General features: G+C 45.5%; 1 protein-coding gene across 2 annotated transcripts; it reads left to right on the top strand.

The window, feature by feature from the left end:
- Nucleotides 1-207: 207 nt before the first annotated feature.
- Nucleotides 208-18,309, top strand: TNFSF8 (TNF superfamily member 8). Of its 2 annotated transcripts, XM_075439734.1 has the most exons (5): nt 208-282; nt 586-890; nt 7,654-7,699; nt 15,917-15,988; nt 16,539-18,309. In XM_075439734.1, the coding sequence occupies exons 2-5, from the start codon at nt 696-698 to the stop codon at nt 16,934-16,936; spliced, it is 711 nt and encodes a 236-aa protein (XP_075295849.1). In that variant the 5' UTR covers nt 208-282; nt 586-695; the 3' UTR covers nt 16,937-18,309. The 2 variants fall into 2 exon arrangements, with proteins under 2 accessions (XP_075295849.1, XP_009933695.1); XM_009935393.2 differs by lacking the exon at nt 208-282 and having other exon boundaries at nt 553-890.
- Nucleotides 18,310-21,738: the final 3,429 nt, after the last annotated feature.

Below are 21,738 nucleotides of genomic sequence, written 5' to 3'. Positions count from 1 at the left end.
CATCCTAGCATCATGCTTTCAGCTACTTTGGTCTCACCACTTTCTTTTTATGCCTCTGCTAGAACTTGCATCCTGCGTCAAAGACCTCTTCCTGACACTTTTCTATGAAATATCTCGATGAAAATCTCACCCAACATCTCCAGACCTTCACAGGCAAGAGCAACAGTCTACAAACTCAAAGCCTAGGTCACCTCTGAACACAAAGCTCTGGAGATTGCAGCTCCAGGATACTACTGGGACCAAGAAGAGGTTACTCTGTGCAACAGGAAGGCAGAGCCCGGGGTGATTTACTGTACCGAACTGCAGCTGCACTGAGTATAAAATGAAAGAGAATTTGCATAGAACTCTGTTTCACAGAAAGGCAGTGGCGGGGGTGGGGGGGGGGGTAGTGGTGTGTGTGTGTGACTGATCTTGGTAACTATTCACCTTCTGACATCAGAAACCTCCTATGCAGCATACAAGACTGGTGTCGCGAAATCCCTGATCAAGAACATGAAGTTTCTTCCCCTCTTCACAGCTGTGTCCTGCTTCACGCCCCCAGGTCCCTCTTTCTTTGTACGACAAGTGATGAAGTTTTTTTTCCAGATCACATGAGCCAGGATGAGGGGGGAAAATCCTGCCAGGAACAGAGATGGGCTGCAACTTGAACCTGATCAAGGGGAGATACAGAGCAGTACCCTGAGACCTATATAAGAATGTGCTCGGCACAACAGCAAACACTTTTTCAGGAGAAGGACTCTCATGAATCAGTCATGCATGTGAATGAAGACACCGTTTCAAGGAGGCTTGGAGCCACTAACAAAACATGTTTGTATTTCATCATTGCTACCCTTGTTGCGTTACTCATCTTTGAGTTAGCCACCATCATGGTCTTGATCACTCGGAGGACGGTAAGCAATTTCTTACGCTATTCACTGGCTTTTTCTTTCTTCTTCTTTTTTATTTTAACCTACTGCTTTCAAAATGTTATCCTGTGGCCGGAAAATCAGTTGCTGCCTCCTGTTCTAAATGCACACGAATGAATGAGGAGAGGGAAAGATGAAGCAAAGAGGGAGTGAAAAGAACTTTCCAAAAAAGAAGACATTTCTGCATGAGCAGGCTGAACTTCTAGCACACAATATCTACCCTATAAATGGAATTGGAAGGCTCATAATCCAAGATGCAAACCACCCTCTGTCCTGCCTAGTTAGGAGGAGAGGTGGAGAGAAGACAGATCATTGCCTCTGTGTCTGCTACCTGGTTAAATACATGTCTTCTGTCGCTTCTACAGTGACCACTGTCCAAGATGGTCTGGTTTAGTCTGGTCTGGTAGTGTCTACAGGTTTTCCTCTGAATTACTGATCAATGTTAGTAACGGACATCACACAAGTCATCTCTGTGCGTGACAGTGTGTGGTGCTGTCTGCTGGGATGCGCCATGATGAGGCGAAGCAGAGCTCTCTTGAACTACCCAGAGCAGAGGATGGGGGCAAAGTAGCTCACCGCTGCTCTCTTTGTTATCGGTTCTGTTCTTGGGTGTGATTTTTAATGCAGAAGTAGAGTTATAGAAAGGATGACTGAGGATATAAGTGAGGCAAGGTCTCATAAAATCAACTATTCTCTCTGCTTACAGATATTTTTTCCTTCTTAAAATAAGGAGTATTCCTCTCAAGTGGATCTGGAGTTGAATGGGGAATCAGTGAGACAGTTACAGCCAGGGCAGAGGTACAGCCAGGCAGAGGTAAACAAAAAATGTGCATTTCTAACCTAACCAGGAACCTTGCCATGAACATTATCAGAATAAAATGCCAGGTTAGAAGTTTTACAGGCTTTGAAATCGTATTGTAAAAATCTAAGTGGTGAAGTACCTCCACTACTATTCATAGAATAAACGCACCAGCGTGAGGTTGCTGGAGGAATGTGGCCATGGAAAACAAAATAAGATCTTTCAGCTCAATATTTTCTCTTACTAAATTTACCCTGCGCAATTTGTGTGTCTGTGCATGCACATTACCCAGAAATTAAACCATGAAGGCTTGACTGATACTTCTTTAAGTTGCACCAGAGAAGAATCATTTAACTGAAATCAACATTCTTCCAGAAGAGAAGTTAGGGCACAGTTAGAATGAGACATGGGGGTTTTCAAGTGATAAATAGAGGGACATAAAGGGAGATCTTTAAAATAACAGCCTGGGTAATTACAGAATTGCCACAGCTTTCCTATATAATGAGGCTTCATTTGTACTTGTTATGAAAGTAAGCATTAAATTACCTCTCCATCAGGATAAACACAGTTACACTAGTTGCCAGAGGAACAGTATTAGAGAAAGAGTCAAGGTTTTCATTTAAAAGAGTAATGACATTATTGCAGCTGCTTTGGAAATGAGTGTGGCTGAAGGAGAAAGTAGGAAGCTGAGGTGTGTCAGAAACACAAATAAAATCGAGCAGGAATTTTATGCTGTGAGAGGAATTTGGCAGTAAATGAGTAACTTGTGTTTTTGCTCTCAGGGAGCGAAAAGACCCTCAGTTCAGAAGCAGCATAGCCATTCTCCATCCGTGATTGGTCTTCGATTTCCAGACCAGGCGACAAGTGTTGGTTCTGTGAGACAGGTTCCTCAAGAAACTCCAGAGCCTGCTCCAAAAACAATTTAGCTGATGGTCACACTGACAGCCTAAGGCTAGGCACACAATCCTTTGGTAAATATGGCTAAATAAATAAATAAATAAATAACAAATAAATGTGGCTGGGCTGAGCATCTTGTAGTAATGAATTTAGCAGCTCCAGGACAACGGGTCTGGTGGGTTCTTGTTCTTGGAGCCCTGTGGCTATTGAGTCCTGTTTCTGTGGGGATTAGAGAATCATCAATTGGATTCACTACTTGCTTTGTAACGTCTGAAGAGACAACCGACAGTTGTGCGATCAACCTCTTGGGAAGATCTAGTTTTCTCTCCAGTTGTTGTCAGCTGGATTATGTGAGTGGTCCTTGACAACAGGGGCAATAGTGGCAATTTTATGCCCTCCTTATGCTCAGCTGAGCTAGAAACTTTCATATTCCTCTGTTCAAAGGAGTGTTAGAGGGTCTTAGGGACAATGCAGGCCTTGTGACCCATGCCTCAGGTACCACTGCATGAAGAGGAGGCTTCTGGTGGCAAGCAGGTCGCACAGTCCCCTAGCCCTATTGCAGGCACATGGAAGTTGGCTGCTTGTCTTCCCTTTGATGAAACTACACTTGCCTAGTTTAAGACAAAGGAAGAAGCATTGGAAATGGAAATTCAAACTGTGTAGAAAGAAGGCATTCACATCACCCGCATTCTAGAGGCTCTGAATAAGGGAAATCCAACACGACCAAAAGAATAAACCAACTACGATTCCAAAGCTGCTTCTCTGAATCTAGCAGTGCTTCTAATAAACATTATCGCCCTCCATCCCAGCATTTTGCAACACCCCAAGAAATTTCCTTTACGCATTGTTTTGAATGAGGGTGGCACAGCACATTAGTGTCAGATCTGTGAAATGTCATTTTCTGGAACTAACTACATGTGCTGCCGAAGTCAGTTCGTTTCTTCAGCCTTCACCTGCAGAAACCCTCGGCTTAAGGCCACTAACTTGTCTCAATCTTTAACAAGTGACTTTTTTTTTCTCTGGAATAAGAATAGTTACTGTATGGTGGTCTGTAGCTTTCATTTTTCTACTTAACACTGTTATAAGAGTGCTAAAACCTCCACCCTTCTGCCTGCTACATTTCACTCTTCTGGTTATATGTATGTATACACATCTACGTAGATGTTTATGTATATAGAGAGATATATGTAAGATCAATGAAAAAGTACGGGACAGAAAGGACTAGACAAATGTATCTGAAGACACATAGATCCTAGCAGATCTTATGCTGTATTGCAAGGTATGCTGTATCAGACACCTAGGCCACCTACCTCTACGAACAAATTCTGTGTGAGTGTCCAAAGACCATAATCTGGGACAATCCGTTGCTGCTCTGGATTTTGTAGGCTTCAGACTACGCGGGCAAAGCTTTTCAGCACCATTAAGACACCGGTGTGGCAAAAGACAAGCGACAGTGCAGATCTGTATATTTGCTGATCTAGTCTTCAAGGCTGCTGGAGTCAAACATGTCAAAGCCCTTGAACAGTGGGACTGCCATAACCAGAAATCGCTCCTGCAGCACCCAGCGTGCTCCTGCACTATCTATCCAGCGATTTACGCCTGCTTAAAATTAATCTGGCCACAGAGCTGCCCCAGTCGGAGCTATCGGCCCCCTCTGGCGGACAACCCTGTCAGAAAGGAAAAGGAAAAAAAAAGAAATATTGAAAATTGCCCCTGAAAGCAGATTTCCCACTTGTCGAACACCACAGGAAAACCACTGAGGCGTTTTGGAAGAAAACTGTGCTGTTCCACCTCTTGCTGTCTGTACTCTGCAGAGTGAGAGTCACCTGCCGTCTAGAGGTGTCACTTCAATACGTTTTGTCAGTACTGGAAAAACCGAATTTCACACGGGGCTCTGTTTCCTGTGATGCTCGTTACCAGACCAGCTGCGGGGATGGTGCTCCACTTTTTGGAGTCTTCGCCTCTTGTTTCTACCTTTGCCCTTTGTGAACTCCGAGCTGCCCACCTAAAGTGCCACTGCCGTCCGTCCCCCTCGGCCAGAGCCGGGCACTGATGGTTTGGGGCTGAGCAGAAACGCAGGAGAGCCTGGAGGCTTTTTTTCAAATCGCAGAACTTACTTCGAGGACGGCAGTGCAAAGAGCTCATCCTCGCAGAGCTGCTGTGTGGACATGCTCTTGGAAGAGCCCTGGACCTAGTTAAGCCAATCCCAGGCCGGTTTCTGGGGGACTGTGGTTTCAGGGTGTGTTTTCTTGGACTTTCCAGAGGCAGATAGATACTTCAGAGACCTCTGGTTAAATGAATGATCACAGTTCTGACAGAGGACAACAGAATTACCCTCTATCAGCCCCAGTCTGTCTCAGCTCAGGAAAATTTCTTGTAACAAGATTAAGGGAAAGGAGAAAGAAATTACTTTCACTGGCACCTGATTATCATTTTCTATAATGAAGCAACGTCAAATTATTCTGCTTGCTGGGTAAAGACTGAGATCCTTCCTCATCAGCACCCAGGTCACTCCAGAAGGGGTGAAATTCATTGCCGTGAATTGTTCCTGAGCTGGCACTGTAAAATTTAATCTCGTTGGGCTCCTGCTGTGTGCCTCTTTGCATTCCAAATTACAGCATTTTAGTTGCTAGAAAAGAAAGAAGTAATGCTGGTAATATTTCAAAGCAAGGTCTGAAGTTTTATTTGAATATTTACCTAATTATCACTTAAACAAATTGCATTAGTATCTGCTGTTTTGACCCACTGGGAGATTTCCCAGGTGAGAACACAACACATTACTACATCTTAATTTTGTTTCTGTTGCCTGACTACAGAGCAAGCTGCGAGCCCTCAGCCTTGTCCTGCATGCCATCTCCAAGGGAGGGCTGCAAGGTGGACACCTCCCTGACGACAATGTCTCCATCACTTTAGCAAACACTTCTCTACACGCAGCAGTGGATCTGCTGTCTGATTTCATTTAGCATAATCTATCTGGGGACAGAGCATCCCCTTTCTCGAATGCAAAAATGCCTTTAATTCTCCTTCAAGGGCAGAAATGCTCATACATTTCATTGAGAAGTAATGCTTCCCTGCACCCTGAGTGCATGTGAGAGGGACAGCCCAGTGCAAGGGCCCAGGATGGGAGCTGAGAAGCTCTGGCAAATGGTCCTTGGGAGTGTTTTCAGCTGAGACTGCTCTCAGTCCCACATTTGATGATACAGGTCCATAGCATCCATGACAGTCTGCAAGGGAGGATGTTGTGTAAGGGACCAAAAAGCTTGGAAATCCCTGTTTTTTAGAACTACACCTCTAGGTTCCTATTCTTTTCCTAACCCAGCTTAGGAAGATCATCTGGAGAAACACTTTGTCTCCACAGATAACTCCTCCACTGTGTTACATGGGTGTGGGAAGAGAAAATGGAACACAACATACATGACAGATACCCGAATTATGAAGCACCTGCGTCATCTCTGTCTGCAGGACACAGCATTTTGGCACTAGACCAAAGGATAACACTGCTTTGCTGGGAGGAGCTGCAGCTCTCCACTTCAGCCATGGTTGAAAACATGGTCACGTTAGGCCAAAGTCTAATCAAAAGTATTCTTAAACGTTTAAGGCTGGAACATTGAGTACCATAAACAGACAAAACATGACTTCTCCCACTGTCCAACTGCCTTCCCTCTCCACACAGCACACATTATCCTACTTACACACAGAAACAAAGTGGTTATGTTCTAAGGCCAATACGGAGGAAGTTGTCTCCCACCACATGCATGGTGTGCCTTATTTCTCCCAGGAGATATTAGATGTTCTGCTAAAGCTGGTACCAAGCTTCACAGCTTTCTTCTTCTTGGAAATTCTGGCTGGTGACTCAACAGGCTCCCCAGGGAAGCGGCCACAGCACCAAATCTGTCAGAGTTCAAGGAGCGTCTGGATGATGCGCTCAGCCATACAGTTTAGTTTTAGGCAGTCCTGCGAGGGGTGGGGAGTTGGACTCGATGGTCCTTATGGGTCCCTTCCAACTTGCGATATTCTATGATTCTATGATTCTGTGCTAAATTGCACCTGGTCTGGTTAGCCTGCACAATTAACCCAGGTAATTGGTATCCAGATAAGAGGAGCAGGTTTAGGCTAGCCTGAGCAGAAACCACTCTCCGATACTGAAATCACTGTGGGGCTGCTGGGTGTGTGTGAGTGAAGGAACGTGACAGAGAATTTCAAGCACTGAGGCACTCTCAGTATCTTTCCTTGGATGCTGGGAAAATTTGTTTGCTCCTCGAGGGCACCGATGGATGTTTATGAGCTGTCAGTGACTTTACTTGTGTGGAAGTAATATGCAAGCAAGCACAGGCTTCGGGGTTCTACTTTTGGATGGCAGAGAGGTGTGATAAAACAGAAGCAAGACAGCAGATGAAGCCTATCATATTTCATAGTTGTAGGATGTTTCCTGAGAAGTTCTCTGGCTATGCTGACTGAGGACAATTTCCTGTGCCTTTTTGACCCTTGGGATACACCCCAGCAAGAGGTAGGAGGCGAGGTGAAGCAGGACAACTCTGTCACACTCAGACCTCTGTTGGGGCTCTAGAGATTTATTTTTATCCAGCTATTGGCTTCCTAGGGATGGACACTGGCTCTCAAGTGTCCAGTCCCACTCTGTCCTACTCTCTCCAAGCTTTGCAAGACACAGAGTGAGGTTCTCAGGGCTTGCACTTCAAAGCAGCCCCGACCAAAAGCACACACGATTCTTACTGTGCCGAGAGAACTGCTGTCTGTGCCAGAGATGTGGATTTTCTACATTAGAAATAAAGGGCAGTGACGAGGGATGGCTGAGGACGGTATTTGGATGAGTGCCGAGAGCTTGCCAGATCTGCTTGCTCCACGGCAGTCCCTGACTGACCTGTGAGGTTCTATAGGAGCCATACGCTCTGCAGCACCTGGCGCTGGCTCCCTGTGCATCAGCCTGGGTATGCCACGCAGTGGAAACTTCCAAGATCTGCTTTGAAAGTAGGGTCGTACTTGCACACAGGTATGCTCCCAGAATAACCATCCCTTCTCTCGCTTCTCTTTCAGGCAGCCGATCCTGCCATGGAAGGCATCGCAAAACCTATCAGGACAGGTAAGACACCTAAACTGACCATACCGGCCGTTCGTCTCATCTGTAATGCAAACATTACCTGGAATCACAAATAAGCCAGTTGTGCACATCTTAACACTTCACATAAAGTCTCTTCTTGGTGAAAAGCCAAGGTAGTGGGGGGAAACAAAAAAAAAAAGAAGAAGAAGAAGAAAAAAGCTTTCAGATTACTCGGTACCTCCGGAAACCAGCGCATGGCTGAGGAAATAACGAGTATATCTGAATCTGCCCTGAGGTGTCTCTGCAAGGGAGCCTTTTTGCCAGAGGATATGAACATCAGTCTGATTATTGAATCTTATTTTAAGGACTCGCGCTTGCTCATGTGGGCATAACGTCCCCACCTGCACAAGGCATGGGTGCCGATATGTTGGCACTTATTTCAAAACAACAGAAACTCCTCCCATACTCCTCTGGCCTGGAGCAGTCGTGTTTCCCTCTGGTTTGTGGGGAAAGGGAGGAGGGAAGGGGTAGGTCTATAAGGGGTAAATGAGAACAGCAGCAAGAGGCACAGAGCAAGGAATTAAGAGAGGAGAGTATGAGCACAGGGAGGCCAAAACAGGAAAAAAATGTCTAACTCGACTAGCAGAGATGGTGTACCAAAATTCTGCTTTTCCTTAGCATAAATCAGGAGAAGCACTGTTTATTTCATTGACAATGCCTTCCCCATTACACCACCCTTAGCATCAAGTATTATGACTTCTTGCAAAAGTTCATACTCTGTCCCGGAGGACAGGAGATACAATCACCTCCCACTATACAAATGGGAAAAATAAAGCACAGTTTTTATCTAGGAGTGTTGGCAAAATGGGAATTTGAAGTTCAAGGTCCAAAGATTACTAATCATGTAACCATCTTTTCTACAGCTGTGTTTTTGCACACAGGTGACATAATGCAGCATTTGGTCAACACATACTCTATCTTGGAGAAGTTTTTGAATCTGAAATTCTTCCATACTGGGCTTTCTTCAGCCCACAAGTCTCAAAGTAGTCCCTGCATTTTACGCTGTCCTTCTTGAGAACTTCCCATCTTGCCTAACCATGATTTTTTATCTTTTACAATTCCTGAAGGGATTTTCTTTTCCCCTTAGGGAAAAGGGGACATCCTAGGGACATCCTAAGCACATATTGCTTTCTCTCTATCAAGCTAAGTATCTCCTCAAGTCTTTCTAAGTCCCGCTTAAGTCTTCTAGTGCTTTATTTTGTACCTGAAGTTCCTCAGAAATAAAGCAGGGTCTGAACACAGAAGGCAGATTTGGATAAGGGCATTTGGACAGTCAATGTCACAGGTCCACTTCGGGGCATCCCAAAAGGTGTTGAAAAAGGAGCTTTGCAAACCTAACAGGCTGCAAAGCATCAGCCCTGCTGCCCATGGTCCCCCGTGACGATGGAGAGTCCCCAGAGGCTGCAAGGCTGTACGGCCCCAGGGCAGAACAGCCGCTCCTGTGAAACAGCGTAACCTCAGAGGAGTCACCAGAACTGTGCAGGTTTTCACGACAGAGTTTTACCACCCTTTAGGAAGAGGTAGTGAACACTGTCGGCATGGAGTCTAGTGCTTGCAGAGGAGCCACAGAGACGGTATCTGTCGGTCGGTATTGTTTCAAAGCAAAGCACAACCGACACTGGCATTCCCAGGGCAGGGAAGAGAGGTGTCGCTAATCCAAAAGCTGCTTTTTTTTTTTTTTTTTTTTTTTTTACATTTCGTATCAGGCAACCTTTGCCAACTGCTTTTTCTCCTCGTCAAAAACTGGCAGGTGCCAGGCAGGGGGAATGCATGCTCTCCAGGAATGTACAAAATGCAGTTTCCTTAGCCAGAAACCTTTCTGTCTTTGGGTCAGGATCAATTACAGGCACCCTCTGGCTCTGAATTCTGCTGCTAAATCTGAGATGATGCCATCTTTGAAAGACAAAGGAGGGAATGACCGAGAATCCCCACCAGGCAGGAGGAGTTGCTGAAAGCTGTTTGCAACGGGTGTGAGTGCCCTATCAGCCTGTTCCTCATTGCCTACCAGTCTCTTCTGCACGTCTCTGGCAGGGTAATTGAGCTTTAAGGTGTAAGCGAATTATGATGGCCTTTCATTTTTCTCTTAAAATGCAGAAAGCAGGGCTAATTGATTAATATACCCTAGCAGGTGATTTAGTGAGGCCCCCTCGGCAGAGAGCTCTGTCGTACGCTGCCAGGCATTGCTTGCTGACTCCAAGCAGGCAGTTGCAGCAACCGCTGCAAGGTCCCATCCAGCAGCTGCAGAGCAGCAAGAAACAGAAATGTAAGAAACAGTTCAGGACAGGGGCTGTTGTGAGGCTGAAGCTGCTGTGGACTTAGAATTGCGTCCACGTCTGCCTCTCAGGCAGCCCAGATGTTGGCAGTATAATTTGGATGTGTTTTGTACCCACCTTGTTTGAAGCCCTGAATTGTAAAAGCGGACAAACAAGAAAACAATGATCATTGCCGACTTGCCAGGTTGGTGCTCAGCCTTGCTCCAGCCCCGCATGGGTGCCGACGGGGAGGCTGAAGGTACCTAATTGTGCAAAACATCTCGGAGATGCTAATGGGGGGTGCAGGATTGTGCTAGAGGGAACAGCTGGGGTTCACTCAGGCAGAGACTGTGCTGTAATCTAGATGGAGAGTGGTTCAGACACGGCTACGTCTCCGAATTGATTTTGTGATGTTAAAGCAGGAAAACCACGATTTTTTTTCCTTTAGATTTCCAATGAGATTATGTTCAATTAATAGCTAAACAGCAGTGGGCACTAAAGCAGATTGATAGCAGGTTTGCGCTCCTGACTCAGCTGTCAGGCCTCAATGGATGGGTTTGCAGGAATCTGCAAGCAGTAGCTCAGAGCGCTGCAATGTGAGCTAATTAAATGTTTGTGTGAAAAACGGTATCAATATCCTTCAAACCTCTGTGCCATTGTCGTGGCATACCTGAGGAACAGGGGGAAATAGTTGAATTCAGCACAAACTAAATGTTTGTGAAATGTTCTTTCGGTAGAAATATTTCTCTATGGAAACTCATCCACATTTCATAAACATCAAATCGTATATTAATATGGGCCCGAGAGGTATTATTGTTCGGTTAATTTTTTACAGGGAACATGAAGTCACAGAGAAATTTATGATCTGCCAACGTCTAGAGAGGTTCAGCCCTCATCAGCTCCTTGCTGGGGTCTCTGAGCCTTGTTTCCCTGTGAATGTTGTAATCCTGGACTGCTGGCTTTGCGTGTTACTTTGAACTGCAAAGACCTGATACCAATATCTCTTCTCATTTATGAAAGCAAAAACCTGCAGATACATATGCATACGCACACACACACAAATTATAGGTATTTTTGCCTGACAGTAAGATCCATTAGCAGTTGATGGACAGACCAGGAGAGGAACTCCAGCACCCTGTTCACAGTGTCAATGGGAGAGAGGTTCATAAATAAAATCTGGCACCGAGAAATTCAGATAATACAGGTGATGTTCACTTCCTTGCTACCCTAGACCGAAACAGGCTGAAGCCAGCGAAGAAAACAGCCCTTTCTAGATTTGCAGCAATATCTCTGAGTGCAATTTGGCCTTCTGCAACTAAATCTGGTCTCTTCCAGGCCTGAATTGTCCCAGTGCAACACTAATGAAATTGCTAGGTTGTCAGCTACAAATCCCATGATGGTGGGCTCTTCAGAAATGGCTATTTATCTTTTAGACAATATAGATTTTTGCCTTCCCAGCTTCAGGACTCATAAGTGTTTGTGTGCATATATGTGAAACCGTGTAAGGTCTGTCTGCTCTTGTGCAGGTCGGGGCAGATGAGCTGTGTTTCTCAGTTCAAAAACTTTTGGCAAGCCTGGGCTTGCAAATGCTAGAAAGAGTGCACAGGCATCCTCCTCCTAGGCGAGCATCCGGAGGAAACAGCAGCTAGACAGATTCCAGTTAGTCATAACAGGGGCTCAGTGCCTATTTAATTAATAATGAGATGATCGGTATTGCTAAAAAATGCTGAATGTTAGATCTTCCATGTCTCCAATACTTAAAATGCAAATTATAGATGAATATATATATATATTGAGATGAACGGCTCGTGAAATTATGTGAACTATGCTATACTGATGAGCAGGCCAGAGACTTGAATAGTTTTGGCCTTAAACTCTACAAGTTTAGAGTAGACACCTGTGCAGGGATGAGTTCATAAGAAATTCTTCTTAAATTTGAAGGAAAGAAAGGGATACTTCTAAAGTTTATGCTTTTGGAAGGAAGTAGCGTTGGCAGCTGACTTCAGTCCCCTTTCAATGCACAGGACCAGAGTGAGGGGTCTTGGGCTCTGGAGGAGCAAAGGCACTCGGAGCACAGCCATGAGCAAAGCCCAGGAGCAGACATCGCCCAGCTGGCCCTTGTCCCAGTATCACTCAGCTGGGACAGTCCACCAGTGCCAACCAGCAGCTGTTTGCAGTACGCTGAACTGGAGGGAGACAGTTAAAGATAGCTACGGGGACTTCAGGTAGCGGCTGCTGAGAAATAAAGTTAGGCAAGTTCCGTTGGCTCTAGCACGCTGACAGAGATGTATGGAATCACCTTGCCTGATTTTATAAGCACTTAAATTGGTGCGGGGTACGGAGGAATTGAAAGCTGGTTTTTGCCTGCCTGTTTTGTACTTCTGCATAAAATGAGATCAGGTTTTTGATGTGCTCTTGTGCCCGTCCACACTCAGCCTCCAGCTAGCTGTAACGCCATACGCTTTGCAGAGGAGTCTCACTGGGAGAGGTGATTGGTACTAGGACAAGCCTCAAAAACCCCATTCGAGGGGCTTTCTATGTCTGGATAGAAACACTTTGCTCTCTGGCATGCCACTTTCAGCTCTTGGTTTCACTGCCCTTTGTTTGTTCTCCCGTTATACCCATTTCAGAGGTGGGGAAACTGAGGCACCCAGCAGTGAGGAGAGTTCCCTAGGTAGAGTCAAATTGGACCTGGCTGGCAGCAGCCCATATAGCCACATGTCCCACAGCCCTTGGGTTCCTCCTGGCTGGACAGGATCCTGCTGTGTTTTGATGAGACTCTTTTCATTTCACACCGAGGTTGGAAATCATGGGAGTGCCAGGGAGGCTGCAGCCTCTCCGAGCCCCACCTCATAGACCTGCGAAGCATCCGCTTTGGCTCAGTGCAGAAAAACTGCCTGAAGCTCATGGAAATAGTCCGTTCCTTTTCCTCAGAGCTGCACCCTCTGGATGCTCACCCTGTGGTAAAAGGGGTCAGAAAGACAAGCATGAATTAACTTTGATAGCTTCTTTAGGGCAAAAGAGACCCAAAGAGCAGCGGGCTTCCCTCAAGCAGTCTGATCTCCGGCCTCTCTGCGTCACAGCGGACAACGAAACCGGTGTAGTCCCCTTGGTACTTAGTCCCAAATGTGGCTTTGCTTTTCCTCCTCACCGTATTTTTAAGCCCACATAATCCTATTGACTTCAGTGGGATTACTGCTGATTTACACTGTTCCTAGTGCAAAGCCAATTAGGCAATGTGATTGAACACATCCATCGATCAGCCCTGAAACTCTAGTAATTTCAGTCTTGCCTGGCTTGTGCTGAAATGTTTCAGATAAAAGCATTAACTGGAGAAATAAAACTAGAGAATAGTTATAAGCTGCCTCAGCAGAGTGAGCACCGGAAATGTCTCTATAAAACAATTTTTTTCCATAACTTGCCTTCTCAGAAATACAGCTGATGTCACCAAATAAATGGTTTAAATGCACACACGTAAAACTTGCTGACACCAATAAGTGTAAGTATAGCTCTGGAAATGCAAAGGGCGGCTAGATCAGTGAGGGGCAGATCTTGAGAGACGCTGCGAATACCCTGAGCCAGCTGGTGACGGACTGGGCTCCTGGTGCGCAGGCGCAGCGCCTCGCTTGCTCAGCAGATGTTGCAAGGCTGCAGCTTCCAAAGTCTGCTCGGGCAGCAGGGGATTTTCTGCTTTATGGAGTTAACACCCCAAATGACACCCAGGTTCTGTAAAAATGCTCTCCCTTCTTGCAGGACACCTGTAGTGTGGGTGGGCTCAGGGCACAGACTACGCATTACCGGAGACTGTTGCTACCACCATAACAGATGTAGTTAGAAGTAAGGGCCAGAAGGGTCTTCTCCTGTCCTATGCCGTATCTCCACATCTCAGCAGTGTCTGTGCACTCAGTAAAACACGATATTTGCATGACTAATATCACGAAAGTAGGCTTTGGTATTTCTCTGGGGATTTCCAGCACAGCCAAGGGACTTTGATACACAACTTACTCATTCTTGGAGTGCAGTGAGCACCTGCTTCCCTCAAAAGTGTTTCAGCTGCTGAAATCAGAGAAAGACCACAATTCTTCCAAGATATACACAGCCTGCTTCCCCAACAGTGAGTGCAAAGGGTGCGATGTTACAAATCACAAACCAGGGGCACCTGTGTGTGGGATCAGATTCTGCCTGATTTATCCGTTCTCCTGACCTCTCGGAAAGCAGGCCATGCAGATACTGCAAGGGTCTGGAGATGTGGATCTCTTTTCTGCATCCTTAATTTCAGCAGTCCTATGAAGCTTAAGATCCTTGTCTCACTCTCGATTTAGTAGACTCCTTCTCGTTCATGCCAGGAACAAGAAATATGTCATCTGATGTCATGGAGTAGCATTAAGATTTAGTAGAACTTAGCTTTATGCATTAACTTGTCCTTCAGAGACCCTTGCAGGGTGGGTGACTCTTATACCAATTTTATAAACTCAGTCACAGGGAAGCTTAGGTGATTCGTGTACCCTGGGAGGGGGGAGTATAATTTGGTAAGGCTTTACTGAAACTCCTTTGTACGTTATTCCTGGTATTCAGCTGTAGAACACACCACAGGGAGTTCCCAGTCTCTCATCTGAGCTCCTGTGCCCATCCTTCCACAGCTGCAGCAGGGCCAGGAGATGTAAACCAGGAGAGTCAAAGCAATGAGAAATCAACATTCACCTGCCCGCTTGCAGCCGCTGGGATATACGCTCTTTTCCTGAACCCATAGCTTTCTGTGTACCCCCATGCCCGCCGGCTGCGCAGGGCAGTACGAACTCTGTTTTGCACAACCGCAAAATAGAGGAGGAGCAATCAGTGCCGTTCACTGAATGCCCAGTAAGGTGAGAGGGGGGAGAAGCTTACCCGGGGCGGGTGGGAAGGTGGGGTGAGGCTGGAAAGGAGGGAGAGTGCAAGGGGGAGCTACTGGGTGCAGGGTCCCAGGTGCAGGAGCCGGAACAAGAGGGAACGGCTCTAAACTAAAAGAGGGCAGATTTAGATCAGATATTAGGAAGAAATTCTTCCCCATGAGGGTGGTGAAACACTGGCCCAGGCTGCCCAGAGAAGCTGTGGCTGCCCCCTGGCAGGGTTCAAGGCCAGGCTGGATGGAGCTCTGAGCAACCTGGGCTGGTGGAAGATGTCCCTGCTCATGGCAGGGGACTTGGAACTAGATGGTCTGTAAGGTCCCTTCCAACCCAGACCATTCTGTGATTCTATGACAGCGGCAGGAGGTGCTGGAATGCGGGAGCCGGAACGGCGGGAGGCGGTGCCGGGGTGCGGGATGCAGGAGCGGGGACACTGGGAGGCGGTGCCGGGGTGCGGGATGCAGAAGCCGGGGCAGCGGGAGGCGGTGCCGGGGTGCGGAGCCCTGGCAGCCCCGCGGGGCCGTCGGAGCCGCCCGCAGTCCCGGGCGCGGCCGCGGGAGGGAGCCGTCCACGCGCGGCTGGGGGAGGAGCACCCCGGGCTGGAAGGGGTCCCTGCCCGTAGCAGGGGGGCTGGGACTGGATGACTTTTAAGGTCCCTTCCAACCCACACCATTCTGTGATTTCATGATTTGTGTAATTGCACCGTACAAATCATTTGGTTAAATTAAGCTTACCCACACATAATTTCTGTTGGTGAGAAGGAGAATAAGAAATACAACTTTTTGGACTGAGCGTTGCAATCTGCCAGAGCTTTAGACTGTTACAAATTTACCAATCGAGTTACACTGCTAGGAATCCCCTGTGAAGATCAGATATTATCAGCCAAGGAGAAGAAGCAGCTCTCCTACACGCTGTTGTTGCTGCTGCTCCTCGTTGCTTTGCAGCTGCTGCTGTGGAGTTTGTCCACAGCACACTTCTAGCAAATAAATAAGGTGCCAAATGCTGACAGCATTTTACAGTACAAAAAAATCAGGAATGGTCACTTCATCTGTTGTTTCCTTCAGGGAACAGCTCGGAAGACTATTTAAGCATCCTACAGAATGTGCCGACCAAGAGAGCCGCTGCGTACATGAGAGGTCAGTGGGGAGCCAGTGGAGGGCAAAAGTCGGCAGAGATTGCAGAGCTGGCTGCAGAGCAGGCTGTTCATGTTATTCAAACTGGTTTTAGTGGCAAACAGCTTTTTGACCAAATGGGCATTTTATAGGAAAAAAAATCCTTAGCTTTCCTGAAATGTGAGTGTGTTTGGTTAACCCCCTATCTGAACACATAAACTTTTTTTTAACTTGATAAGAAAAAAGAAATAAAGAGATACCTTCTGCACAATACCACTTGAATACATATATCCATTATTTCCCCTGAAATATTACAGAATGCCATTTTCACTACATCTCCCTGTCCTGGGTTTCCCAAGGGTCGTGTAATTCCTTGATACTTTTTGACACCCCACTTCCATGTGTGAACTCCCAGCTGTCTGCCCGGGGCCTTTTTGTGGAGTTTCCTGCAGGAAAACCACTGAACAGGAATCTCCATTTACCAGGAAATACACTGCCACAAGTCACACAAGGTTGAATTCAGGTCACTAGAGCTCAGTGGCTCGTTTTAAAATTTGTTTGCTTTCTTTTCTAGTGTCCAATCCAGTAAACAGTTCAAAACTGAGCTTGGTCGAGAAGGGTATTTGTGAAGACATCCACTGCAAGAGCGAAGAGCTGGTGATAAGGGAACAAGGCGTCTATTTGATCTATTGCCACTTGAACTTTCATTTTCCCAACTGTTCAAACAGCCCCATTGACCTCAAGATAGAGCTCCTTGTGAATGACAAAGTCAACAGGCAAACATTATCCACATTGTGCGCGTCAGAAACGTGCCAAGAAAAGACTTTTAAGACCTTGTTCCAGCTCCATTTGACATACCTGAATGTGAAGGACCGAATCTCAGTAACACTTAATCATCCTAAATTCTTGAATGAAATTTCTCTTCCCAATGAAAACGTTCTTGGGGTATTGAGGTACAGCGATGAAATGTGAGCAGCTCTCTGACTTCCCACTGCTGCCCAGACTTCTCTTTCTCTGAACAACAGTAGCCTGCTTTTACTAGGTAACACCTTGTTTTAAATTTCCTATCTAACCTCATCACTAGGGTAAACAAGGAACTTTGTGAGTGTCCCAGAATGAAACCTAAAACACTGCAAGACCCTCACCTGACAAATTCCTCTGGTTTGGCTTAGGGTAGGATTGTTATTGGACTGTCCAGCATATAACCCACAGATCTGCCAGTGGTTCCTCAAAACAATACTGTGTAGTCACAGATTAAAATGTAATCAGATTATGGGGAGAATACACAATATTGACACTTTTTGGCTAACAGTCGGCTGGCAAGGTGCCTGTGCTCAGGAGACGGGGAAATCTTTTTAACTGAATTTTATGGAGTAGGAATTTTGATGTAGTCTTTCCAAAAAACGAAGCGTCAAAGCTTGTAATCAAGGCTTTCTCTACAACTGGAGGATGCAACCACAACTCTGGAGTAGGTTTATGCATAGATCGTATGAAAGCAATGCTGATGAAATTACTGACTCTCAGGCTGGTAGCTAAGCTCTGGGACAGGACATAGCAGATATGGGACTTACAGGATATTTCTGTACTGCATTCTACTATGGACTTTCTGCAATTTACTTCCCAGTGTCTTCCTTTTCACTATTTATCCATCTTTTCTATTTAAATAATAAGCTCATTGGGGCAGAGACTTTGTATCTGCACAATGCTCAGCCTCTGTTCTCACCTGGGGCTCCTAGGCTTTTTCATAACAAATATTATAAGAGTAATCTGGTTGCAAATCTAGCCACATAACAAAGTTCATTACAATATATTTTCCTCAAATCCTGTCCTGCCTGTTTGACAGTACCCTGCATGACACCAGACCGCAGTGGTGTGTAAACACACCTTTAACGCCTGCACGTTCTGAAAATCCAAGATTTAGATCTGAGGTCCAAACTTTGCCAAAGATAATTTCAGGCCTGGCCCTCAGCTGAGAGCTGTGGTGTTTGGCCAGTCCAGGAGACAGATGTTATTTGAGGTTCTCTGGCTTACTGGAAAGCTTAGATAATGAAGATAAAAGAGTAACCTCAGGCCCTCTTATTCTATGAGTTGCAGTAACACAGGCATTTATTCAAAATCTAATTCTTACAGTGTGGGGAGGGAAGGGACTAAAAAGTTACAGAAACTGGTATCAGTTCACTCTTTCCTCTTTTCCCTTCATTCCTCAGATCCTACTAAGGTCTATTTTCACTGGTATTCGAATTTTTCCCCTTGCATACCTGTACCTTCTTCCCTTTACATGACTAGAGCTTGGTGAACTGTTCACATCAAAACATTCAGTCATAGATGTTGTTTCCGGCTTCAGAAACTCAGTGTTTTATTAGCCAAGCTTAGTTGATGTTGTCAACTGACACAGCTTGGTTTGTGTGAACAGACTCAAAATACTCCTAATAGCAGTAATTTGTTACTTGTGTTATGTCACCAGAAAGTGATGATATGTATTGGTGAAGTTTCATCCCATTGACCAGATGACTTCCAAAGACACAAGAAACTTTCAAAGGGTCATGAGCAGTGATATGATTCATTGCTAGAGATACCTACTTTCTGTTTTGATAAACATTGATGAAAACAAAAATTCATTTTGCTCTTAATGGTTGAGAAAAAGAAAAGAAGAAAATGAAATCCATGTTTTCTTTCTTTCTTTTCCCATTAAAGAAAAGATATTTATTTTTATATGAGTCAGCTAACCGTGCCTGTGATGACGTAACCTCCACTGGGGTCTCTTCACCCATCTGGATCCTATAAATCTTTCTGGTCTCTGAGTGGGGTTTTTAACCTCTATCTCCATCCGCCTCGATACACAGGTCTAATGTCCAGAGGAGTTTAAGCAAGCCTGGCAGTCAGGAATCATAGCTCCTGAAGATAGAAAAGGCAGCTAATGAATGAAAATACGCATTTACTCACAAATACCACCCCCACATCTTTCCCTGAAGGCTTTGAATAGAAAGAGAAAGACCCTTCTTTAAAAAAATAAAGCAGCTCTCTGCGTAGGAAGATTTTGTCCTATTATTTTGCCAGATGGACAAAATCCTGACAAAGCAGTACTAAGCTTCTCAGCCCCAGGCTTCTTAATACCCCAGGATAAAGCAATCTGGCTTCTGCTCTGTTGCTTCTGAGAAATAAGAATAAATTCTAGCCATAAAGAAAGCCCATTAATTGTGTGCAATTTTGCCATCAGTTATAAAAGTGTTAAATAGCTTTCACTGAAAGGCCCTGAGCCAAGCAGCAGCCCCCATGCTTTCTAGAAGACTCTAAGTCCCTTCAGTCTTTCATTCCTTTTCCTTCTCTTCTTTCCTAGTTTTTTGAAGCAGGTCATTTTTGACAACAATCCAGTACTAAAAAAAAAATGTCTAGGCTGACCCTTCGCACAATGCTGCATCTTTTCAGCAACATCAACAGCAACGCACTTTGGGGAACAACCTGTTCCCAACCGTCTCAGCTTCACCGCTCGCAGCAGACGAGCGTTTCTGCAGGAGGGTCCTCGCTCTTCGGAGAACCTCAGACCTACAGACCCTGCTCTGGCTCCCCACCACAGGGCTCAGGCCATGAGGAAGGGGGGACTACTGAGAGCACTGAAGTCACGGAGAAATTTTGAAAATTCCTCCCCTTGTCCTCAGCTGTGGCAAACGAGTGGCTTTCTGTGCATATGCTCTGCTGCTGACTTGACCAGAAACTGGAAGCATCGGCAAGATCACAAGCAAGTCTGCTCTGCTGAGGTTTCTTGGCCCTTCTCAGACACTGAAAAAGTTGTAGTCTTATACTGTTTTCTGCTTGGCTAAGGAGCATCTATGGGAGTTAATATATGCCATTAATCATAATCTTGGTTGATAGGAAAAATAGCGTATTATTGGCTTAACTCTGGCTTTTGTTAATTGCTACAGAAAATATTAATAGGGACTTAAATAGAAGTCAAGTCAATGCAATACACTTCCATCCAAACTCACCCGGGGGCAGCAAACCAAAATCAGATGAAGTTTCGTATCAGAGATTACAGAGTTGGATCTGAACTTCACCAAAGCTGTGAAGACTTTGAAACCAGGATTGCAATTAGACTTCACAAGGCTTGATGACACCTCCCATGAAATTGGCCTGAACCCAGACTCCTCAAAGCTCAGATGTGAAAATTAGGTCATGGCTATCTGTCACAGATTCATTATTTCGGCTACACAAGTGCTTACTGATGGACTTTGGAGTTTGGCATTCACTTCACTTCTGGTTTTGTTTCATTTTATTTTCTTCAACACTTCCCACAGGGAGGAATTAATCATAGTCACTTAGAGAGAAATCCTTTACTGTCCCGTGGGCCAACGAGGGGCTGCGTTCTACCTAAAAATGCACAGCAGTCTGATTTTAAAGATCCCACTTGGCTCAATAGTGCATTGACCTTCTTCTGCAAGGTAACTACCTGACTCCGTGCTCCTCTTACGCACTCAGATTCCTTTGGAGAGCAAACAGCAGTCTGCAAAATCCTCGGCCACTTTCTCACCTCTTCAGTTAAGATTATTATTCTTCGTAATGTTATTAGGTACAAAAATTACAAGCAGCTCTATTTTTTTTCAAGCACCCTATCCTGAACCTAAAGTAACAAAGGGACTACTCAACACAAATAATGAGCCAACAAGTAAATTAAATAAGAAGCCTTTGCTTTTTGGACCTCTAACTGGGCCTTACTGACGTGTCTTTAGAAACTGGAAGTGATACAACTTGTGTTTGGTGCAAATAGCAAGGGAAAACCTCAAAGCAAAGGCAGCTTCTGTAGGAGGAATAACTGTAAAAACGCATATTCTGACGAGCAACGCTTGTGACAGCAGGAGTTGCACTCAGTGACCTCAAAACCTTTTCCAGCCTTAGCTTTTCGTGGTTGTAATAGGCTCAATTTCAAGACAGCATGACGGACGGTGAAGATAGAGAGTCTTGGAAAAAATGTTTTGGAAAAACACATTCTGCAGCCACGCCCTCCCCCCCATACTGCCCAGGGGAGCTCAACTGAAGTGGTTTAAATTCCCAATTTCTCTTTTCAGTACTGGTCCCAGGAGCTTGAAGATTTGGGGTGGGGGAGGGTAGAAAACAAAGAAGGGCAGCGCCACACATTCCAAAATTCAGGTGCTTCCAAGGAGAGTGAAGGTGGTGAGCCCCCAAAGCCTGACATTCGCATCAGGGCCAGAGCCCTCAACCCCTCCATGCTCTGCATCACTCTGGGTCGCAAAAAGGGCTCTCTGCAGGCACCAACCACCCTCCTCTGTAGTAAGACAAGGATGTTTCACGCCATGGGTAAAGTCATCATTTTTTCCCGAGATGCCATATCCTCCAGTATTGGCACACCACTTCCCTTCAGCCGTGTCCACAGCATCTAAATTTAGGATCACTATTTAACTCTATAGTCAGTGTGAAGCAAGAACCTTCAGGAGGTGAGTCAGAGCACCCAAAATAGCTGCCTAGATAAGACATAGTCAACCACTGAGTAACTGTTTACTCAGTCCGGTCAACGGGTCCTCAGTCACAACAGCTTCATTCAATTCAAGGTAAAGAAAAGATCATTCAATCTGTGGATTGATAATTTACGAACACTTTCTACTGATAATTTATGGACACTTTCTAAAGCTTCCCAGAGAGTGCTGCTTGTGCTTTCAGGCTATGTGAGGCTCACGGAAAGCCCACGGGTCTCCAGCAGAAAATGTTTGTAAGGTAAAACACAAATGCCAACTGAGCAAGTTGTTAGATTTATGGATGCAAAA

The sequence above is a fragment of the Opisthocomus hoazin genome, chromosome 19, assembly GCF_030867145.1.
Source record: "Opisthocomus hoazin isolate bOpiHoa1 chromosome 19, bOpiHoa1.hap1, whole genome shotgun sequence".
NCBI lineage: Eukaryota > Metazoa > Chordata > Aves > Opisthocomiformes > Opisthocomidae > Opisthocomus > Opisthocomus hoazin.
The sequence above is the reverse complement of the archived record's forward strand: the minus strand, read 5'-3'. Positions and strand labels throughout refer to the sequence as shown.

Coding starts and splice junctions, on each gene's coding strand:
- TNFSF8 (XM_075439734.1), top strand. CDS start 696: ATGTGCTCGGCACAACAGCAAACACTTTTTCAGGAGAAGGACTCTCAT. Junction 891..7,653: donor TCTTGATCACTCGGAGGACG/GTAAGCAATTTC, acceptor CTTCTCTTTCAG/GCAGCCGATCCTGCCATGGA. Junction 7,700..15,916: donor CGCAAAACCTATCAGGACAG/GTAAGACACCTA, acceptor TGTTTCCTTCAG/GGAACAGCTCGGAAGACTAT.